The 18,486-nt window shown below is 36.4% G+C and overlaps 1 protein-coding gene across 4 annotated transcripts; it reads left to right on the forward strand.

The window, feature by feature from the left end:
* Positions 1–2: 2 nt before the first annotated feature.
* On the forward strand, positions 3–18,373 carry LOC109086588 (guanine nucleotide exchange factor DBS-like). Of its 4 annotated transcripts, XM_042763804.1 has the most exons (30): positions 3–372; positions 704–1,069; positions 5,712–5,795; positions 7,771–7,885; positions 7,959–8,049; positions 8,635–8,748; positions 8,828–8,944; positions 9,449–9,598; positions 9,709–9,833; positions 10,492–10,606; positions 10,718–10,837; positions 11,000–11,191; positions 11,388–11,579; positions 12,002–12,146; positions 12,242–12,306; positions 12,473–12,552; positions 12,669–12,735; positions 13,197–13,312; positions 13,426–13,495; positions 13,609–13,701; positions 14,223–14,315; positions 14,732–14,857; positions 14,968–15,189; positions 15,684–15,776; positions 15,901–15,979; positions 16,103–16,160; positions 16,232–16,353; positions 16,443–16,508; positions 16,769–16,843; positions 17,450–18,373. In XM_042763804.1, exons 2-30 carry the CDS (start codon positions 988–990, stop codon positions 17,614–17,616), a joined length of 3,234 nt encoding a protein of 1,077 aa, XP_042619738.1. In that variant the 5' UTR covers positions 3–372; positions 704–987; the 3' UTR covers positions 17,617–18,373. The 4 variants fall into 4 exon arrangements, with proteins under 4 accessions (XP_042619738.1, XP_042619737.1, XP_042619736.1 ...); XM_042763803.1 differs by lacking the exons at positions 3–372; positions 704–1,069 and adding an exon at positions 4,454–4,610 and having other exon boundaries at positions 16,775–16,843; XM_042763802.1 differs by lacking the exons at positions 3–372; positions 704–1,069 and adding an exon at positions 4,455–4,610.
* The last annotated feature ends 113 nt before the right edge of the window (positions 18,374–18,486 follow it).

Raw genomic sequence — 18,486 nt, forward strand, 5'->3', positions numbered from 1 at the left:
CCTACGCCCCTCCTCACCGTCGTGTTTGCCAAGGACTAATTTACGAATCCCACAGCTCTGGTGAAGGCTTTAACATTATTATAAATGAGTTATGAAATAACAAAGCAAATACAGGATTGATTAATAATCATGAGGCAAACGGAAGAAGATTAATATTTATGAGCTATTCCTTCAATATGTAAACATCCAATGCCGCATTTACTCAATTCTGTACCAGCGAAACAAAACCCAAAGTATTAAACTTAGTTGTGTGACCTCACTGAGCAATGATTATCTAATTGGACTTACAATTTTCGCAAGGTGGACGATAAATACATCCATAGAGTTGAAGGATGCATTCAAGCCATGACAACAGAGCAACGAGATGCACAGGTGAGAACAACAAACATCTCAGAAAATATTAAAAGCGTGTTATATTGTAGGCTATATACAGATTACGTTCATGAAGGATATTCCCTTAGAACCTGCAGCAGAATGTATATAGACTAAATATAATGTATATGCATGTATATATGCAAATATAAACATTAAGTTTGTCTTAATAGTCTCTGTTTATTTGTTGTAACTGAAACGTTTTCATCGTTGGATCCTAAATGTTTTGTTCAATGTGGCAAAACACCTGAGCAAGGTCTTGCTCTGTTTGGCAAGAAAATCAATCACAGTCTGTCATATCCTTTTTGTCAATCTTGCCCCTTGCTTCCAGGTGCCTTGTGGTGTGCTGGAATAGCAGAAACAGTCCTGGTGATGGCGCCAAAATCCTAACCTGAGCAGCATGTCATGCCATTCTGTGTGCGCATGCGTGTCAGGGCCACTGGTTATATCCCTGACTGTCTGACGATGTAGGTGTCATCAGAGAGCCCCTCCCCCGTCTCTCTCTCTCTCTCTCTCTGTGATGCTGATGCTGAATTGCCCATCACTGAAGGGCAGAGGGTGATATTCCTCCCATAACGTCCACTCTACCCCTCGTCTTTACCTCTGGAGTGAAGGATGGCGATGATCTGGATGCAGACAGAGAAGGCGGTCGTGCAAGAGCTACAGCGCAGACTGAGCAGTGTCGCTCACAGCATTGGTAAGGACTGTAAATGAGTATCTATGCTTGACACTCAGCACAGGTGCTTGGTTCTGTTTAAATGCGTTTTAATGTGGAAAGCTTCAATAATGCTTTCCAGTGGTAAGGATTATTCACCTTTTAAATGAGTACAGCATAATCTTGTGTCGCAACACGTTTTGGTCATTTTATGGGCAATGTGTTGGCCAAATCATAGCCAAGCTGATATTTAGAACAATAGCATTTTGCTTGGGTGATATTGTTTTATTTAACTTAAATATTATCAATGAAATAGTCAGAAAAATCTTTTTTTTTTTTTTTTTTTTTGTGGAACAGATTATTGAACCTTTAGATAAAATGTAGAGGAAAATCTAAAAAAAGTTTGCATATATGTTTTAGATTTTGTATCATATTTGATACTGTACATCAATGCTTTTATGGCTCATATAGTATATGATATAGTGAGAATATGGATCTCACACTCAAGGAGGAAAAAACACCTCAGTTTTTTCAGAGGTAGAAGCTGAGCAAAAATATGCAATTTGGTGATTTTATTTTTATTTGGCCAAAACATAAGATGACATTCTGATAGTTTGTAATGTGAGATTTTTATAACAGTATAACAGACCTTAAATGCATATGCATATAAATATTAAATATATTTATATGCATATAATGCAATACAACGATGACTGAAACGTACAAAAAAGTCAGTTACTGTATATTTGATACATATATTTTAACAAAGTTTTTTAAAAAATGATTTATGAATAATCAGATACAGTTGAGATGCTTTAATCCAGTAAATGTTCTCTTAAAATATTAATAGCAATATAAACATGCTTTTTACATTTACTTTCTAAAAATAATTAATGAGTCACAGCAAAAATACAAGTGTGCCACAATCTGAATGTGGACATTTTTACAATTATACTAAAATACCTTTTTTTTTTTTTGGTAAGTATGAATAAAAGTATGAATTATCAATCAGATGATAGAAGGCATGTGGCAGATAGTGTGCAAGAGATATTTTAGCAGTTCATGGTGTTATCCTAGAGGCCTTAAAATGTGTTAAATATGATACAGTAGGAATTCGCAAACTAATGTTTCATCCTCTAACAGTGGAATATTACTGTAAAAAGAACATATGAAAAATATTTCTCAATGACATACAAAACTGCCTTGACTATAAGTCTGTGCCTAAACATACTTTTGTACTTGCCCTCATTTTCAAGAGCCTCAAGGCTGAAAGAGATTTCCTAAAAACCCTCCAGTGAGATTCCTGCTGGGGGTGTCTCGACCAAAGTGTCTGTGTGTTTGGCAGAGTTACTGCTGAGCACAAAAACAGATACCAGAAAACACAGTTTTCCACAGGAGCAGCTCGGCTTGCTGCAGTAGTTAGTACACTGGCTTTAGGTAAGCACGTATGTTGTTTAACCATTAGCTGTTCTGGATTGGAGTTTAGCAGTTAATTGTTTGAGTTCAGTAGCATGTAGTATCGTGAAGCGTAACTAAAGGAACAGTGTGAGGCCAAGTATCAGATGACAATAAAGAGGAAAGTTATGCTGAGGAAATCCAGGAAAAGGCGTCCCAAACAAGACAGTGATCGTGGACAGCTTCCTCTGGTCCCGCTGGTACAAGGACAGAGTGAGTGAAAGCATGCTAACATTGTAAAAAATTCAGCACTTTATGTTCAAAAGGTCTTTAGATGATTGTACTGTAAAATACTGTTCAAAATATAGATTTTTTTAAAACATTTTCTTGTGTTTTCAAAGTTGGATTTATTAGCTCAAAAATACAGTAGAAACAAATAATATTGTGAAATATTATTACCATTTAAAATAACTGTTTTCTATTTTAATATTTTTAAAAAAAGTTATTTATTCTTTAATCAATTCCTTAAATGAATTCCTTAAGACTGGAGAACATGATCATGGTTTTGTACAAACCTGTGGAATTCATGTTTTTTTATTATTATTATTATTTGCCAGTAATATAATTTGTAATAAAAACAACAACAACAAAAAACTAAATTAAATTAGAAAAGCACAAAATAGAAGAATTTTCACTACAGTGGTCTCAGACTTTTTTGGTACCATGTTACAATAAGGTTAACATTAGTTAACTACTTTAGTTAACATGAACTAAGAATGAACAATACTTCTACAGCATTTATTAGTCTTAGATAATGTTAATTTCCACATTCATTAATGCATTATTAAAATCAAAAGTTGTGCCTGTTAACATTATTTAATGCACTGTGAATTAACATGAACTAACAATGAATGACTGTATTCTCATTAACATTCATAAAGATTAATAAGTACTGTAATAAATGTATTGTTCATGTTAGTTAAAACATTAACTAATGGAATCTTATTGTGAAGTGTTACCACTTTTTTCAACTCCACTGCACATACTTTTCAAAAGTTTGGGGTCAGACAGACATTAAATTGAGACATTTATGAATTTAATTGTGAGACATTTGTTTAGTTTAAATGGTTTTCCTTTTTAAATTTTTTTTTTTTTTAATTTTTTTTATCAATTAAATAATGTAAAAAATAAATCAGTTTTGTTTTTTTATTTAATGTATTTGATTATTTTATTTTTGAAGTGTAGAATGTAAAGTATCTTGAAGAAAAAAAAATCATTAATTTTTTCATTTTTTTCTTTCACATTTTTCCTCATCCTCAAACTTTAAATAGACATTTTAAAACCAGGATATTCAAAATGTGCACAATGTGCTTATGTTTTTTTTTTCCGTCTGAACTTTAGTTTGACTACTGACTATTAGAGACTCTGAAGGAGACGTGTGTATTTACATTTGTATGTGTGTCTGAAAGAAAGAGAGGGAACTAGAGAGATTTACCAGACTGTCTTTTCTTTTAAATGTTATCTGTTGGTTTGAATGGCTTCTAAATGACTTGGTCTGAATCCAGCTCTTATCTTTTCCTCCTCAGTAAGATCAGATCGCACTCAGATTCCTCTTATACCAGAGAGAAACCAACCAAACACACACACACACACACACACACACACACACACACACACACACACACACACACACACACACACACACACACACACACACACACACACAGGGTTTCATTCATCCAGCAGTGTGATGGGGGAAGGGGCTTCTGGGGGGCAGCAGACTCTTTTTGGGGTGATTGTGCCGACACAGACAGGCGTAGAGAGCGTGGAAACAAAGCCATCATTGTTATCAGTTATTAAAATGTAGCAGGTGAAGGGAACCTGTGTATGTGTGTCAGGGGACCAGTCCATTCCAGGAAGTCTGTGTGAAGGTTGGAAATGAGGAGAGAGAGATAGAAACAGGAAGTCATTGAATTGACCTGTGCACCTGTCTCAGGTAGCTCATTCTGAGATCGCTGCTCATGGTTACAAGACGACCAGGGAGTTAGTAAGATATTAGAAAACAAGTGAAAGAGGAATCAGAAAAACAGAGGGATGGATGTACAGAACGAAGGGAAAACTATGTGCATTCCTCTAGCAGAGGTTGAGAAATATTACCACTTTTCCAGATGTTGCCACTGGCTCCGAAGTAAGGTCTATTTTTATTCATTTATTTATTTATTTTAAATGTAATACTATTTAATAATATTATTAACTTTTTATTTATTATTTTATTTTAAAAATGTAAAATTATTTTAAATAATTAAATTTTTTAATGGTACTTAATACTCGATTTGCACTATTGTTACACTGCTCCATTCTGCTAAACTAAATATAATTGATTAGAATTGAGAAACAGTGGATTCATTACTTAACTGTAACAGTAAAAAAATAATAAATGAAATGTCAGTGTGTAGAAAAGGTGGGCAGACTTTAGAGGTGATGAACGATGCGTCACAGAACAGGTGAGCGCTACCGTAAAAGTTATTTAATATGTGACAGATGATGTTTTGTCCAATGTGTGTGAACATCCTAAGGGTATGCATCTGACTCCAGTGGGATAACACTCTTATTTTAGAAGAACAAAAGAAGGCATTGGCACAGGCCTCTTTTGTCATTCACTTTCAAGTGCCATTTATAGTATCTGATTGGTGTGTTGGTTAAAAAATACAATTCTTAATCTTGCAGTTAAAAAAAAAAAGCCTCGAGGCTGTAATATAATGTGTGGGTATGCATTAAGATTATTAGTTGTCTGCACATTACAGCTCTGTATCCAGGGTTGGTTTTGTTTGAGATAGATAGGAAATCACCTACTCTTTTCTTTTCTTTTGCTATTGATCAGAGCATGGGAACTGCTTTGGGCAAGATTTTCCTGCCTCAGGTGGTAACATACACCAGCCAAAGACACAATACACCCAAGACAGCCAGTAATATATTAGTGTGTGTAGGGTCTTCTCACCTGTGGTCAACGTCTTCACCTGTGGTTTATTTCATCTTATGGTCAAGTAACAAAAATAAGTGCTGTTTCTTCGTTTTGTTATTTGATGTTGTGCAAGAAAAGCACTGCATGAGATCTGCAGAAAAGCTTTTAATTTTTAATTAAAGAGTTTAATGGGTGATAATGCAGGATCATTGTATTACCCAGGTTACCCTGAGAACTTGAACACTCCTGTTATATCATCCTATAATGTGTAATGTTATTATGACGGTAGACATCATGTTAAGAGTGTCTCGTGTGTGTTTGTTTCAGATGAGATCATGCAGAAAGAGTCTAGTCCTCTCTTCGCTGCTGACATCATCACTGACCTCAAGAGACAGTTTGCGTTCCTGTCTGGTAAATATTCTTTACATTACATTTGCATTTCTTTATCTGTAAAACTGAAATATTATCCAGGGACCAACGTTATTGTTTCAGAGGATGTTTTCACACTTGGTCCACTTAAAGGGATATGAGTTAGATTTTTTTAAAGAGGACTCAAGTAAGAAAACTCTGTAAGGAGGACCCATAGAGGAAAAAAGAGGGCTCTTTAGATCTCTGCAATTATATCTCAATTTCATCTCATAGAAATCAGATGGAGACTTTTGCTTATGCTTCTTAATTCTTGGATATATTTCTCCTTTAGAGTATTGGATCAGATCTTAACAAGGTCTCAACCTGTGCTCACAGTTGCCAACTTACTAAAATCTGCAGTTAGAGATTTCAATACAAAAATTTTCTTATCATATACCTTATAGACTAAATTATAATAGGAGCAATGCCAAGAGTAATTTTACACACATAGTACATGTCTAGTATATTGCACTTAAACACTTGTCTTTCCTTCATCTCAATGAGAGAAATCAAACATTTTTAATGTAAAATATATTGCACCATAAAAGAGTTCTACAATAAGAGCACACAAAGATGTGTTTTTGTAACATGTAACAAGTTCTTAACGCTAGTGTGCATGAACATGTGAGAAGAGTGATTTGTTAGTCAAATTTCACCTTCCATAATTTCCTGATTCTGTCTGAAATAGATGGTTAGATAATTTCTCTGAGCATGTATCAATGTAAAATGCAAAGGAAAGGAAAAAGATGTTCTGGGGTTTAGAAACATTTTGTATATGGGCATGTACAAACATTGTAACTTTAAGGTATATATCTGAATAAGTGTTGTTTTTGATGACAGGTTGTTCCTGTTAAACTGAACCTAGTAAACGATGCTCGCACAATCTCTGTCCTGTTGTCATGGAGACAGGGAGAAGAAGGCATGACTTGCCAAATTTAAATTTTTGTCACAGGGGGATCTTTACCCTGTGGCTTTCTCTCCTCCTTTCTCCATTCCATCATCACCGTCGTACCACCGAAACATCCCCTTGTATCTTCATCCTGATTTAAATGAGAGAATAGATAAAAAGAATGGAGTGACATCTCACTTAATACATCAGTGTAATCATAGTTTCTGTCCTGAGGGAATACTGAGTGACAACACTAATATGTCTTACCATCTGCAGTGCCTTCATTTTAGCTGCAGTGTTGGTTATATTTATTAATGTGATTTTTTTTTGAGGGGATGAGCACTCACTATATAAGAACAATTACTTTTCAACCACTTTTCTAAGCTGTAAAATGGTCAAAAGAATCCCACTTACATGGGAAGAACCCAAACCTAGAAACCAGGACATCACAGAGTCTCTTTTATTAATGTTTTTACTGTATTTCTGACCAAATAAATTCAACCTTCTGAGACTTCTTTCTAAAACATTCAAAAATCTTACAGACCCAAAACTTTTTAAAAGTAGAGTAGCTACATGCTAAATACCACTCAGAACACTTTAGAAATTGCAATAGCAACAGCCTGGCAACCACCCACAACATGCAAGCATTATTATGGTTTTGCACAGTAAGTAGTGTGGTGTAGTTAAGGTTTAGGGATTATACTTTTTCTTTTCTTGTCTGTACATGTTTTGGTAATTGTCAGTGGTGCCACAAGCCTATTTCTTGACACTAGCTGCCAAACTGATGATAAGAACACTTACAAGCTGATCTGAGATTATGTTGCAGTTTGGCTGTCACAGTGCTCTCAAACAACTGTTGTTGGGTAGCAGTAGCACACAATATGGAGACTGTGACACAGCATAAAGGTGGTGTGAGCAGGTTTTCATTGGCTTGCTTGCCTGTGTGCTAATTTAAGATCTCTGATGCATGCCAACACAGAAGACATCATGCTTTCTGGTATTTATTGCCCCCTGCTGTTTGCCTGTTGAATAGATCAGAGGAGCAGGTTTGATTCTTTGATTCTTCATATTTCTTTCTGTCTGTTTTAGGGGGAAGAGGAGAGGATGGAAGCCCTGTTATTATCTTTCCAGAGTTCCCTTCGTTTTGTGAAATTGGAGACCAAGAGTTTCGTAATGTTCTTACCTACCTGACAAGCATTCCCAGGTAAATGCACACATTAGGACATGTTTGAATGTCATACATGCTGACAGCAGTGACACGTGTGTGTCTTTACCAGTCTGAGTGCAGCGGGTGTGGGCTTCATCGTTGTGATTGACAGGCGTAAAGATCGATGGACGTGTTTAAAGGGAACATTACTGCGTATCTCAGTGAGTCTGACTCCAATATGAATGCACACAAATACTGTTTTTCAAGGCATAGTTCACCCAAAAATAAAAATTTGCTAAAAATGTACTCAGCCTTCATTGGAACAGATTTGGAGAAATTTAGCATTACATCACTTGCTCACGAATGGATCCTCTGCAGTGAATGGGTGCCGTCAGAATGAGAGTCAAAACAGCTGCTAAAAATATCATAATAATCCACAAGTAATCTTACACAATTAAAGCTGAGTTTGTAATAATTCTTATTATTTTAGCTTTTATATTTATATAACTTCAAACCATTGTTTCTGGCTTGAATACAAGTCCCTTATCCATAATATTGCTTTCTCGCGTATAAAAGTTGTTTTGTGTGAATCAGGAGAGAAATGTGCTCAGATCAAGCATCCATTTATACGTGAGAACAATCTTAAATAGAATGAAAGTTTTCAGTAAACTTTCTTTTTTGGGTAAACTATTCCTTCAATAGTCTTTGTAGACTATCTGGATGTCTGTAATATATGTTAAAATATGTCTTTAAGATATTTCATGTGAATAATATGTTTTTCAGTGCTTTTTTATGTTTGTGTGTAGGGCTGGTTTCCTGCTAATCTTCGGCTTGTTCTGGTGCTGAGACCCAGTGCTATCCTGCAGCGAACGTTGTCTGATGTGTTCTTCAAACTCACCAGAGATGACTTTAAAGTACCGGTGAGTAACCTGAATGGGTTTTGTAATGTTAGGGAGTGGCATGTCATTGTAAATAACAAAGCCTGTGTGTGTATTAAAGGTTATCATGCTGAGCTCGCTGACTGATCTGCACTCTTATATTGAGCGGAGTCAGCTGACACAAGAACTGGGTGGCACTCAATACTACTGCCACAAGACCTGGATCTCTCATCGCACAGTAAGAGCAAATACACACATGAAAGGTGCACTCACTAGTTTTTTGTTTATTTGACATTATGGCAGCTGTCCTGGACTTATACTTGTGCCTAGTGGATTAGATGCATCATCACATAAAAGCAATTTTTTTGCATCACCAATTCATATGTAGAAATGCAGAATTCATAGTCAGTCGTGATTTGTTTATTTTGTAAGTCAAAGTGGCCAATAATCAGGGGGATAAAGTGAAGTAGTATTCATTATAGTAGTAATATTCAGCTTTTCATAGTGGCCACCATGAGACAACCTGCTTCATATACAAGACTTTATGGCATTTCAGACATTGTACATGAAACGTATTTTAAAAGTCATTTAAATCCATTTTATGTGCAATGTTTAAATTAGAGAAAGATTATTAAGCGCACATTCAAAACCTCATTGCATATGCGAAACAAAACCAGTTAAACCAGTAATATACATCATATGTGAAATGATAATTTCCTAATGATGATAATTTTGCCGGTAGGATCTTGAAAGCTTTGCTGCATTAGTGAAGAGGATGGCTGAGAGACTGCAAGTGTTTGGCAGGGAGCTGGCAGAAACCGAGCTCCCTAACAACCTCCTAACAGCCAGCAATCTGCTCACTGCACAAACCAGCCGAAAAGACAGCTTCAAAGTATTTATAATAAAAACTCCTTAAAGCCTTAAAGCATTCAATATGTGCTACCTCACACATTCATTTTGGTGCTAACAAAACTATTCTTCGTTTCATTGTTTTCTCTTTAGGAAGAGTTGACAGGAGCTCTAAGCCAAGGACGGAAACTCTTGGAGCACATCAGGGAACCGGTCCGCAGAGATCCAGACAGCTGTCTAAACCCTGATCAACTGGAGAACCTTGCTACAGTGCACAGGTAAGTCTGTGGGTCTTTCTCAGGAGGAATCCTCTCCGTTCCTGCTTGAAGTTTCTTTGCAGTGTTTCTTCTTCTTGGAATGATTTGCAGAATGGTTGCAAACATATTGGCTAGGCATTATTACATTGGCAGGGTGGTTAGCCAGTCACGTGGGGGCATTGCCTCCTCACACGTCTTCACGCTTATATCTCACCATTACCTCGTGCTTTAACGATTTGGATAGCACAAATGAATGGTTTTACACTTCAAGGCTGCATTTAATTTAGTATTATGTATATATTATTGTAGTATTCATTAATACTTTGAATTAGCTTTTATTTTTAATTTTAGTTTAAGTTTTGGTTTATATACATATATTTCTGTATAGCCTTAATTATTTTTTATTTCAGTTTTAGTATTAGTTATTACTTATTTCAGTTAGTTGCCAAAGCTACATTACTAATTTTCATTTGTTTTTAATTGAAAATTTTTATTTTATTTTATTTTAGCTTTATTTCAAATAAAGTTTTAATAGTTTTAGCTAACAATAACAATTCTGGTAGTGTACACACTATTTCATTTCATTTCATTTGATAATATTTGGTTTGTGTAATGCATGTACTCTCAATTATTTCCTGTTAATTTATATTTCTGTCTTTTGTTCCCTGCGAACTTGCAGGCTGTTGTCCCAGTTGAATGAGAGCTCTACAGCGTTTGATGAGTTCTGGATTCAGCATCAAAATAAACTGGATCTATGTTTTAAACTCTGCCAGTTTGAGCACAACTTTCAACAGGTCTTGCATTTTTAAAGACATTCATGCTTATACAGCTTATTCTTATTATTGCTAAACATAAGATTCACTAATGATATTTGCACTCTGTTTTTATTTGCTACTTTCTTGTAGCTCCGAAAGGAGCTGGAGCAAGCAACAGCCACGATGAATGCTTTCTCAGACATTGGAATAAGCCCTGCACAAACAGAACACCTCCTTCAAGAGCTGACCAATCATGAGAAGAAGGCCTGTGTGAGTCTCTGCTTCATTGAATAATCTTAGCGTGTTATGCTTACTATCGCAAACATGCATGCACACACCTATGACATGCATGAATGAGTCAGTCTAATTCATATGAAAGCTTCCAATAACCATTGTACCTCCTCTCTTGTTAACACACTTCTTTCTCTGCAGGAGGTGCTGGACAGAGTGAGGTCTGTGATTGCTGAGGGCCAAAGTTTGATTGACAGCTCTCAGAATGTTGATGACAGTGTTGCAGTAAAATGCAGTGAGCTACAGAGAGTGAGAGAGAATCTCACCCAAAGGCTCAAAGACAAGAGGACCATGCTGACACAGGCTATGGAGCTATATAAAAGATTGGAAATGGTGACTAGAAATACATACACATGCACATTTATATTTATGTTTGAATATATTCATTCCACTAACATATTCTTTCCTTTGCATATTTAGTTGCAAATTTTCTACAAATACAAATGGACATAAATACCACTCTTTCATATGTACTGTGTATGCAAATCAGTTTCCAGCACAGTTCCATTCTGTTCTTTTTCTCTTTCAGGTGTGTAAATGGTGTGATGATGGGATTTACATGCTAGCGTCACAGCCTCTTGACAAGTGCCAGTCACAGGAGGGGGCGGAGTCAGCACTGTCAGAGCTGGAGTGTTACCTGGAGACAGCCAATGAGAAACAGCAGTGGGAGATCAGCACAGTTTGGCTGGAATATGAGAACATACTGAACAATGAGCTCAGGGTATGGTAATATGAAATCATAAATGGCTGCAATGCACTTATAACTCAGATTTTTATATATATATATATGTATGTGTATATATTATATATATATATATATATTATATATATATATATATATATATATATATATAATATTATATTATTTTATTTTGTATTTTTTTTCAGTTTATTAATTTAGCACAAAATGAAATGGGGGAAAAAGATGGTTTGCCAGTTATTTCTGTTTATTAAGAAAAATATTATTTAAAATAAATAAAGATTTTTTTTTCATCTTTAACAAATAATTAAAAAAAAATATGTTTATTATACAGTTTCCCAGAATTCTTTATTCTGATTGGGCAATCTCTGTATTTGTGTTTTTAAAAATGTCTAATAGTGTATAATGTATTTTGTTATATTGTATAATGTGTAATGTTACAGGAGAAGGTGAAGCATGCATTTGAGAAGAAAGCATCATTACAGGAGATGTTTGAGAGGAGGAGGGTCAGTCTGAAGAAACTAGCAGCCAAACAAACACGCCCCATCCAACCTGTGGCCCCACGACCAGAGTCACTCTCATCTCCTGGTATCTATCTATCTGTCTGTCTGTCTGTCTGTCTGTCTATTTGTCTGTCTTTTTAAGTGTAAAATGGAGGTGATCAGTTTATTTTTCTCTTTCAGCTCACAGGGAGCATGAGAACATCTGTATTAGTGAAGACTCCGACAGCAGGGTGTCCTGTAAACAAGTATGTCTAATTCATCTGCAATGCCTTCAGTGTATGTCCCTTCTTTTTAATCAATTTATATCACTTTCTCTGTATAAGCAAATGATATATACCGCTCTCTGTTATAGTGAACACTGTTTAAGTTAAGTGACTTGACTATTACTAAGTGATGAATCTCTTTGTGTAGGTAAACTCTGATCAAGTTGACAGGAGCAGTCGCAATCCTTCTGTATCTGAGGAGGAGGAAACCCTGGCTGTGCTGCGCAGGTTAGTCCAAGGTTAAAGGTCAAAGGAGAAAGAGGGGAACACATGTGCCTTACTAGACCCCGTGTAGTGTAGTCATTAACTGAGCTTCATTGTGTGTGTGTTATGTTTGTTCACAGGCATGTAATGAATGAGTTACTGGAAACAGAGAGAGCATATGTGGAAGAGCTTATGTGTGTTTTGCAGGTGAGTGAAAAAACTGTCAGTTCTTTCATATATAAAAAACAGCTTCAATCAAGAAACAACTTCATTTTATTGTGTAGGTGGACATACTCTGAAATAAATTAAATTTAAATTAAATTAAATTTATGCATTTAGCAGACGCTTTTATCCAAAGCGACTTACAGTGCATTCAGGCTATCAATTTTTACCTAACATGTGTTCCCGGGGAATCGAACCCCCAACTTTGCGCTTGGTAACGCAATGCTCTACCACTTGAGCTACAGGAGCACAATATGCTCAATATGCAGGCCATATGCTTTTACACTTTTGTAGCAGTTTTTTGCCTATAAAGTCCACTTGGATTTGGGAGGTGGATTTGTCTTGTGAATGTTAGAGCAAGTCTACATCAAACTCTTGATTTTAAGAGAGCCATGAAAATCCTGTTTGCCATGAGATACCTTCATAAAATGTGTTGTGTGCTTTAGGGATATGCTGCTGAGATGGACAACCCCTCCATGACTCCTCTCATCCCTGCAGCCCTGCAGAACAAGAAGGATGTGTTATTTGGGAACATGCAGGAAATTTATAATTTCCACAAAAGGTAAGCACCATCTAGCGGTGTTCAGGTCAGTGGTAAAATGCAATGGGGGGCGAGGGGATAAATCATATCAAATGAATGATTCAATATTCATTTGAAACCGTGTGTCTTCTCAGAATATTCCTCAAAGAGCTGGAAACTTACACTGACTGTCCTGAGCTTGTGGGCCGCTGCTTTCTGGACTGGGTGAGTTTTATAGAAAACAAGAAAACAAAACCAGAAGTAAACTATTATGAGAAACTTTTGGGAGTTTATTTTTCACAGTGATCCTCATATCTTTGGTCATTTTGGTGGTTTAGATGGGGGAGCTGCAGATTTATGAGAAATACTGTCACAACAAGCCTCGTTCTGAGAGCCTCTGGAGGCAGTGCTCCGACTGCGCCTTTTTCCAGGTATACACATACATATCTAACATTATACTACCATAATACTAATACTCTCTTAGCACTATATAGTGCATATACAGTACACATTTACAGTATTCTGTATGCATATAATATTTGAATGACAAGCTAAAGGTTCACTTGTAGAGTACACTGTGTAAAATACTGTATACCACACACTAATGTGCTCCACTTTACCTTCCATTTCCAGGGTGACAAATAATCCAGAAGTAATGTGATTTTTAACATCTTCTTCACTTATTTGATTGCACTACCAAAATAGTTTTTTACAAGATTGTATTAAAAATGCTAAATATAAATATTAAGTGAATACTAAAGTGTTTTCCATGCTTTTGTTTTAAATAATATTTAACATGCACTAAATACTGTGCGTAACACAGAACTTGTTTTTCAGCTGAAACACACACAGAAATGCATATACGGTAGCCACAATCTGTTGATGACATCAAGCCCTCTCTGTGACAGGATGTAGTTTGAGCAACTTTACCAAATTGTGTTTGTGCCATCAGGAGTGTCAGAAGAAACTAGAGCACAAACTAGGACTGGACTCATACTTACTGAAGCCTGTGCAGAGGATCACTAAATACCAGCTCCTGCTGAAGGTACTGCATTATGTGTGTGTATAGAGATATCATAACTGAAGTGTTTGTTTTAGGCATTTGAATATGGGATAGATGTTTAAATGCATCTTAAATTCAGATTGAATTGAAAATTTCCTCTATTTTTCTAAATGCATGTTGTTGATCTTATTGTGAATGATTTGTCCATGTATTAAAAAAAATAGTTTTAAATCTTCTGATGAAAACAGAGACTTCTCTCTGGTGATGTATCTCCAAACATTTAAACCTCCCCCTCTTTCTTTCAATCAACTGCAAACTCTTTCATATGTCTTCATCCAACCAAAAATCAATGGATAGAACCAAATCCCTGCCCATATGTACGTCACAACATAGAAGACTTTAAAAGGGACATATAATGGATAACAAGATTTTTCAATGTATATGGTTGTGTGTTTTAGGAGATGATTAAGTACAGTAAAGGCCGTGAGTGCTCAGTGGAGCTGCAGGCAGCTCTTTCCTCCATACTGGGTATCCTGAAGGCTGTAAATGACTCAATGCACCTCATTGCCATCACAGGATATGAGGTAAAACACATATGCACACACTACTCTCATCTTACCCATTACTGTTCATTGATGTTTTCTGTCCTCTTTATTCCACGTCATTCCAAGCTATGATTATTGATTACATCCAGGGTAACCTTGGAGTCCTGGGTCGCCTACTGATGCAAGGGTCATTCAGTGTGTGGGCGGAGCATAAGAGAGGTCACGTGAAGGTCATGGAGCTTGCCAGGTTTAAGCCCATGCAAAGACACCTGTTCCTGCACGAGAAAGCTCTGCTCTTTTGCAAGAGGCGAGAGGAGAGCGGAGAGGGATACGAGAAAGCGCCTTCATATAGCTTCAAGCAGGAGCTCAGCGTAAGTGTGTCTTCAACATACACTGCAATAATAACTAAATATTTCACAAAATGATGTCATGCTCATATTGATAAATCACCTCTTTTCTGTTATGTTCTGTTAAGCATGGCATTCTTCCCATGCTGAGGAAAATTTAGTAAAATGTGTTCTCGTTAGCATCTTCAAAAGGTTATTTTCCTCATCTGATATTTTTCTTAAATGGCAAATGTGGCATTTCCTAATTTTAATGGGTCATTAGCATTTTATTGCACATTTTAAAAATGGAAATCTTTTAGTAAAAAACAAGCACATTTTATAACATGCACAAACTTAAATATTTTAATAAAAATAATGTGGAGTCTGTAATTCAAATTTGTGTATAATTTGCATATTTAAACAAGTAAGGTCACAAAAAAGAGAATTTTTTTTTGTATGTTCATTCTGCAAAATGTTATTTTGAAAGGGAAAAAAATAATAGCCTGTTAACCTAATGGTCTCTGTTCTGTCTTTGTTAGATGGCTGCTATTGGAATAACAGAGCATGCTAAAGGGGACAGCAAGAAGTTTGAGATCTGGTCCAGATCAAGGGATGAGGTCTACACAGTACAGGTGAGCACAAAAGTGTGTGCCTTGAGTTCAGATTTCTATTAAGAAGACTGTTACATGTGTTAAGTCTACACTGACCAGGTATCCTGGTTTTATGTACTGCTTTGTGATATATGTTGTCTTGTAGGCCGTGTCTGAGGAGGCTAAGACCATCTGGGTAACAGAAATCCAGAAACTTCTAACAGGACAGCTTGAGACCTGTAAAGGTATGGACCTTTGGTTTGTAGATAAGTAGTTGAGGAGTGTTTACAATATGTGATTCATTCAGATTACTTGCAAAATACCAGATTAACACTAAGGTGCATCAAATGTATGTTTGTGTTATGTAGAGGCAAGTCAACAAAGAGCACCTGAGCAGTTCTCCTCAGATACCAGCTCCACTAACAGGTACGATCACACGCCATCACATTTACACATACATATATGAGCTAATTTCATAACATGAAACTCGTCTTCAGACTGGTGAGAAATGAACCAAGTAACTTCAGGAGTGGAGGAGTGGATAAACTGAAAACAGAAGAGGAAAGAGGCAAAGAACTAGAGAACATTCTAGAGCCCAGAACGACAGGGAGAGCAAAAGGGGAGTAAAAAAAAACCCATGTCATTATAGAATTTTAATTTTGATTGAACTTCCCCTTTAACTTCTTTCTGTTTCTTTGATGATTGCAGGGTCTTCGTTTAGTTTTGAGACGAAACCAAAACGACAAGATATTCGGAGTGACCCTACACCTCTAGGTGACCGATTTCATCAAACTGAAAATCAAATATAAGAGAGTTTGATTGCTGTCTCCTTTTCAAGACATTAAATAAAAACAGAAAATGGGTGATGGTAAAAATAACTGATTCATTATCACCAAGGCACCAAGCTCTCTAAAGGCTAAAGGCATGAGATGATCCTTAAAGGAATAGCTCACATCATGTGTACTTCATGTGCCATACTAAGAAATAACTAAGAAGATGCAGAGGTGCAGTCTGATTGGTTAATTTCCTCCCAGAAACAGGGCCACAGCCTAACTTGGGCGGAGGCAGGTGGTTCAGTACATCAAGTCTGTTTCAGAATCGTGGGAGAGGTACACATACTGAGTACACATATATGTGCACACTTAGGCATAATCCACTGAGGTGTTATAGGGTAGCATGTGTTTGTAGATTGTATGTTTGTCTCATCTGATGCTTTCTGAGAGGTGCTGACCACGTCTATGTCTTTACAAGATTGTTATGGGTTAAGCTCTATCAACAGCATCCTTTACATGAAAAATAAGTTTGACTGTTCCCTCAGTTTGTAAAAACAAAGAGCAATGTCTATATAATGAAAGACATTACAGAGGGATTCAAAGCAGAAATGTGCAGCAGAGAAGCACTTTCATTAATTCTGCTGTACAAAAAATGTGCTGTTTGTGGACAAATTGTCCTTTTATTCATGCTGTTGATAGACATAAACTTGAATTGAACCCAGAATGTTCCACTGACACACATCCACGCATGCTCTTTCTGTGTGCTCTGGGAACTGCTCACTAGTCTGTCTTCTGTCTATCACGGTGAGGTTTCAGTGGTACTTTCTCTGTCTTCTCTGCCCTCATTTAGGTGTTCACTTACGATACAATCCCTGTTTGCCATGCTTTTAACTTGAATAATTTTTTTCTCTCACTTCTTTTATTTTCTACTGACTGTCTCAGGTTGGACTAAAGGATCTCTCTCGCTGGATGCCTCTGTGGAGCATGATGGATACTTTAGTGCAGAGGAGCAGGCGACCTCTGACCCAGAAGAGGAGAAGGAAGATAAAATGGTGCAATCTGTGAGGATAGAGGAAGAGATCCAGCGTTCTGAAGAGACTGAGAAATGAGAGTTGAGTGTGAATGTGTGCGTAATGCCATCAGTGTACAGCACAGACAGTAGGTTTCATGCATAACTCTTGAAAGAGGGGGAAAAACATTAACTTTGAAGTTTTGCATACTCTTAAAAATAAAGGTTCCTGGTAGTGTGACCAAAAAAAGCTAATTGTAAATGGCTGTTAAGAAACCAAACATTACCAGCAGGGGTCATACTAACCAGCCCAAAACAAAAAGTTAGTGCCAAAAAGGGTTTTACAGGACCTTTTTATCCTTTAAATCTAGAAGAAACTATCTTATACAAACTGAAAACCCTATAATGGATTCCAAAGAACTGTACACAGTGGAAATTACTGTTGTTTAGAGAGTTCTTTGCAAGAAGCTTTATTTTTAAGAGTGTGGTCTTAGAATGCACCAAAATAATGCATTTCACAGAGACACCAGAGCCAGCTCTTTACACACTGTCTCATCATAGTATGCTGAGATACATGTTTCATATCCCTTAAAACGTAGTTATTTCTGTCACAGCATTATGTCCATACTGAGATATGGCATGTCTATTGTCAAGTCCTGTGATCTCCAGTGTGAAAGCATATAAAATATAATTGTGTTCTGTACAATGCAGGAAACTAGTAACAATGTGTAAAACAAGCATATCATATATGCAGATGTTGTTTCTCAAAGTGACTGTGATCACCCTGTGTCATGTAAAATATGTCTACAAATCAATATTGTTTATATGCATATAAAAATAAAGCCATAGTTGACTGACGACTCTTGCCTATTTTTGTTTATAAAACTTAAAAGGTCAATTATACATAATGACGTTTACAACGATTGTTACGATTGAATTACCGACTGGCAAAAAGAATTGCTTTCACGAG

The sequence above is a fragment of the Cyprinus carpio genome, chromosome A9 (assembly GCF_018340385.1).
Source record: "Cyprinus carpio isolate SPL01 chromosome A9, ASM1834038v1, whole genome shotgun sequence".
NCBI classification, from domain to species: domain Eukaryota; kingdom Metazoa; phylum Chordata; class Actinopteri; order Cypriniformes; family Cyprinidae; genus Cyprinus; species Cyprinus carpio.

Bases quoted from the DNA above. Each gene is read 5' to 3' on its own strand.
- LOC109086588 (XM_042763802.1), top strand. From the start codon at position 4,517: ATGGATGTACAGAACGAAGGGAAAACTATGTGCATTCCTCTAGCAGAG. The intron at 11,192-11,387 runs GTGACTAGAAAT...TTTCTCTTTCAG, and splicing joins TATATAAAAGATTGGAAATG to GTGTGTAAATGGTGTGATGA. The intron at 12,553-12,668 runs GTTAGTCCAAGG...GTTTGTTCACAG, and splicing joins ACCCTGGCTGTGCTGCGCAG to GCATGTAATGAATGAGTTAC.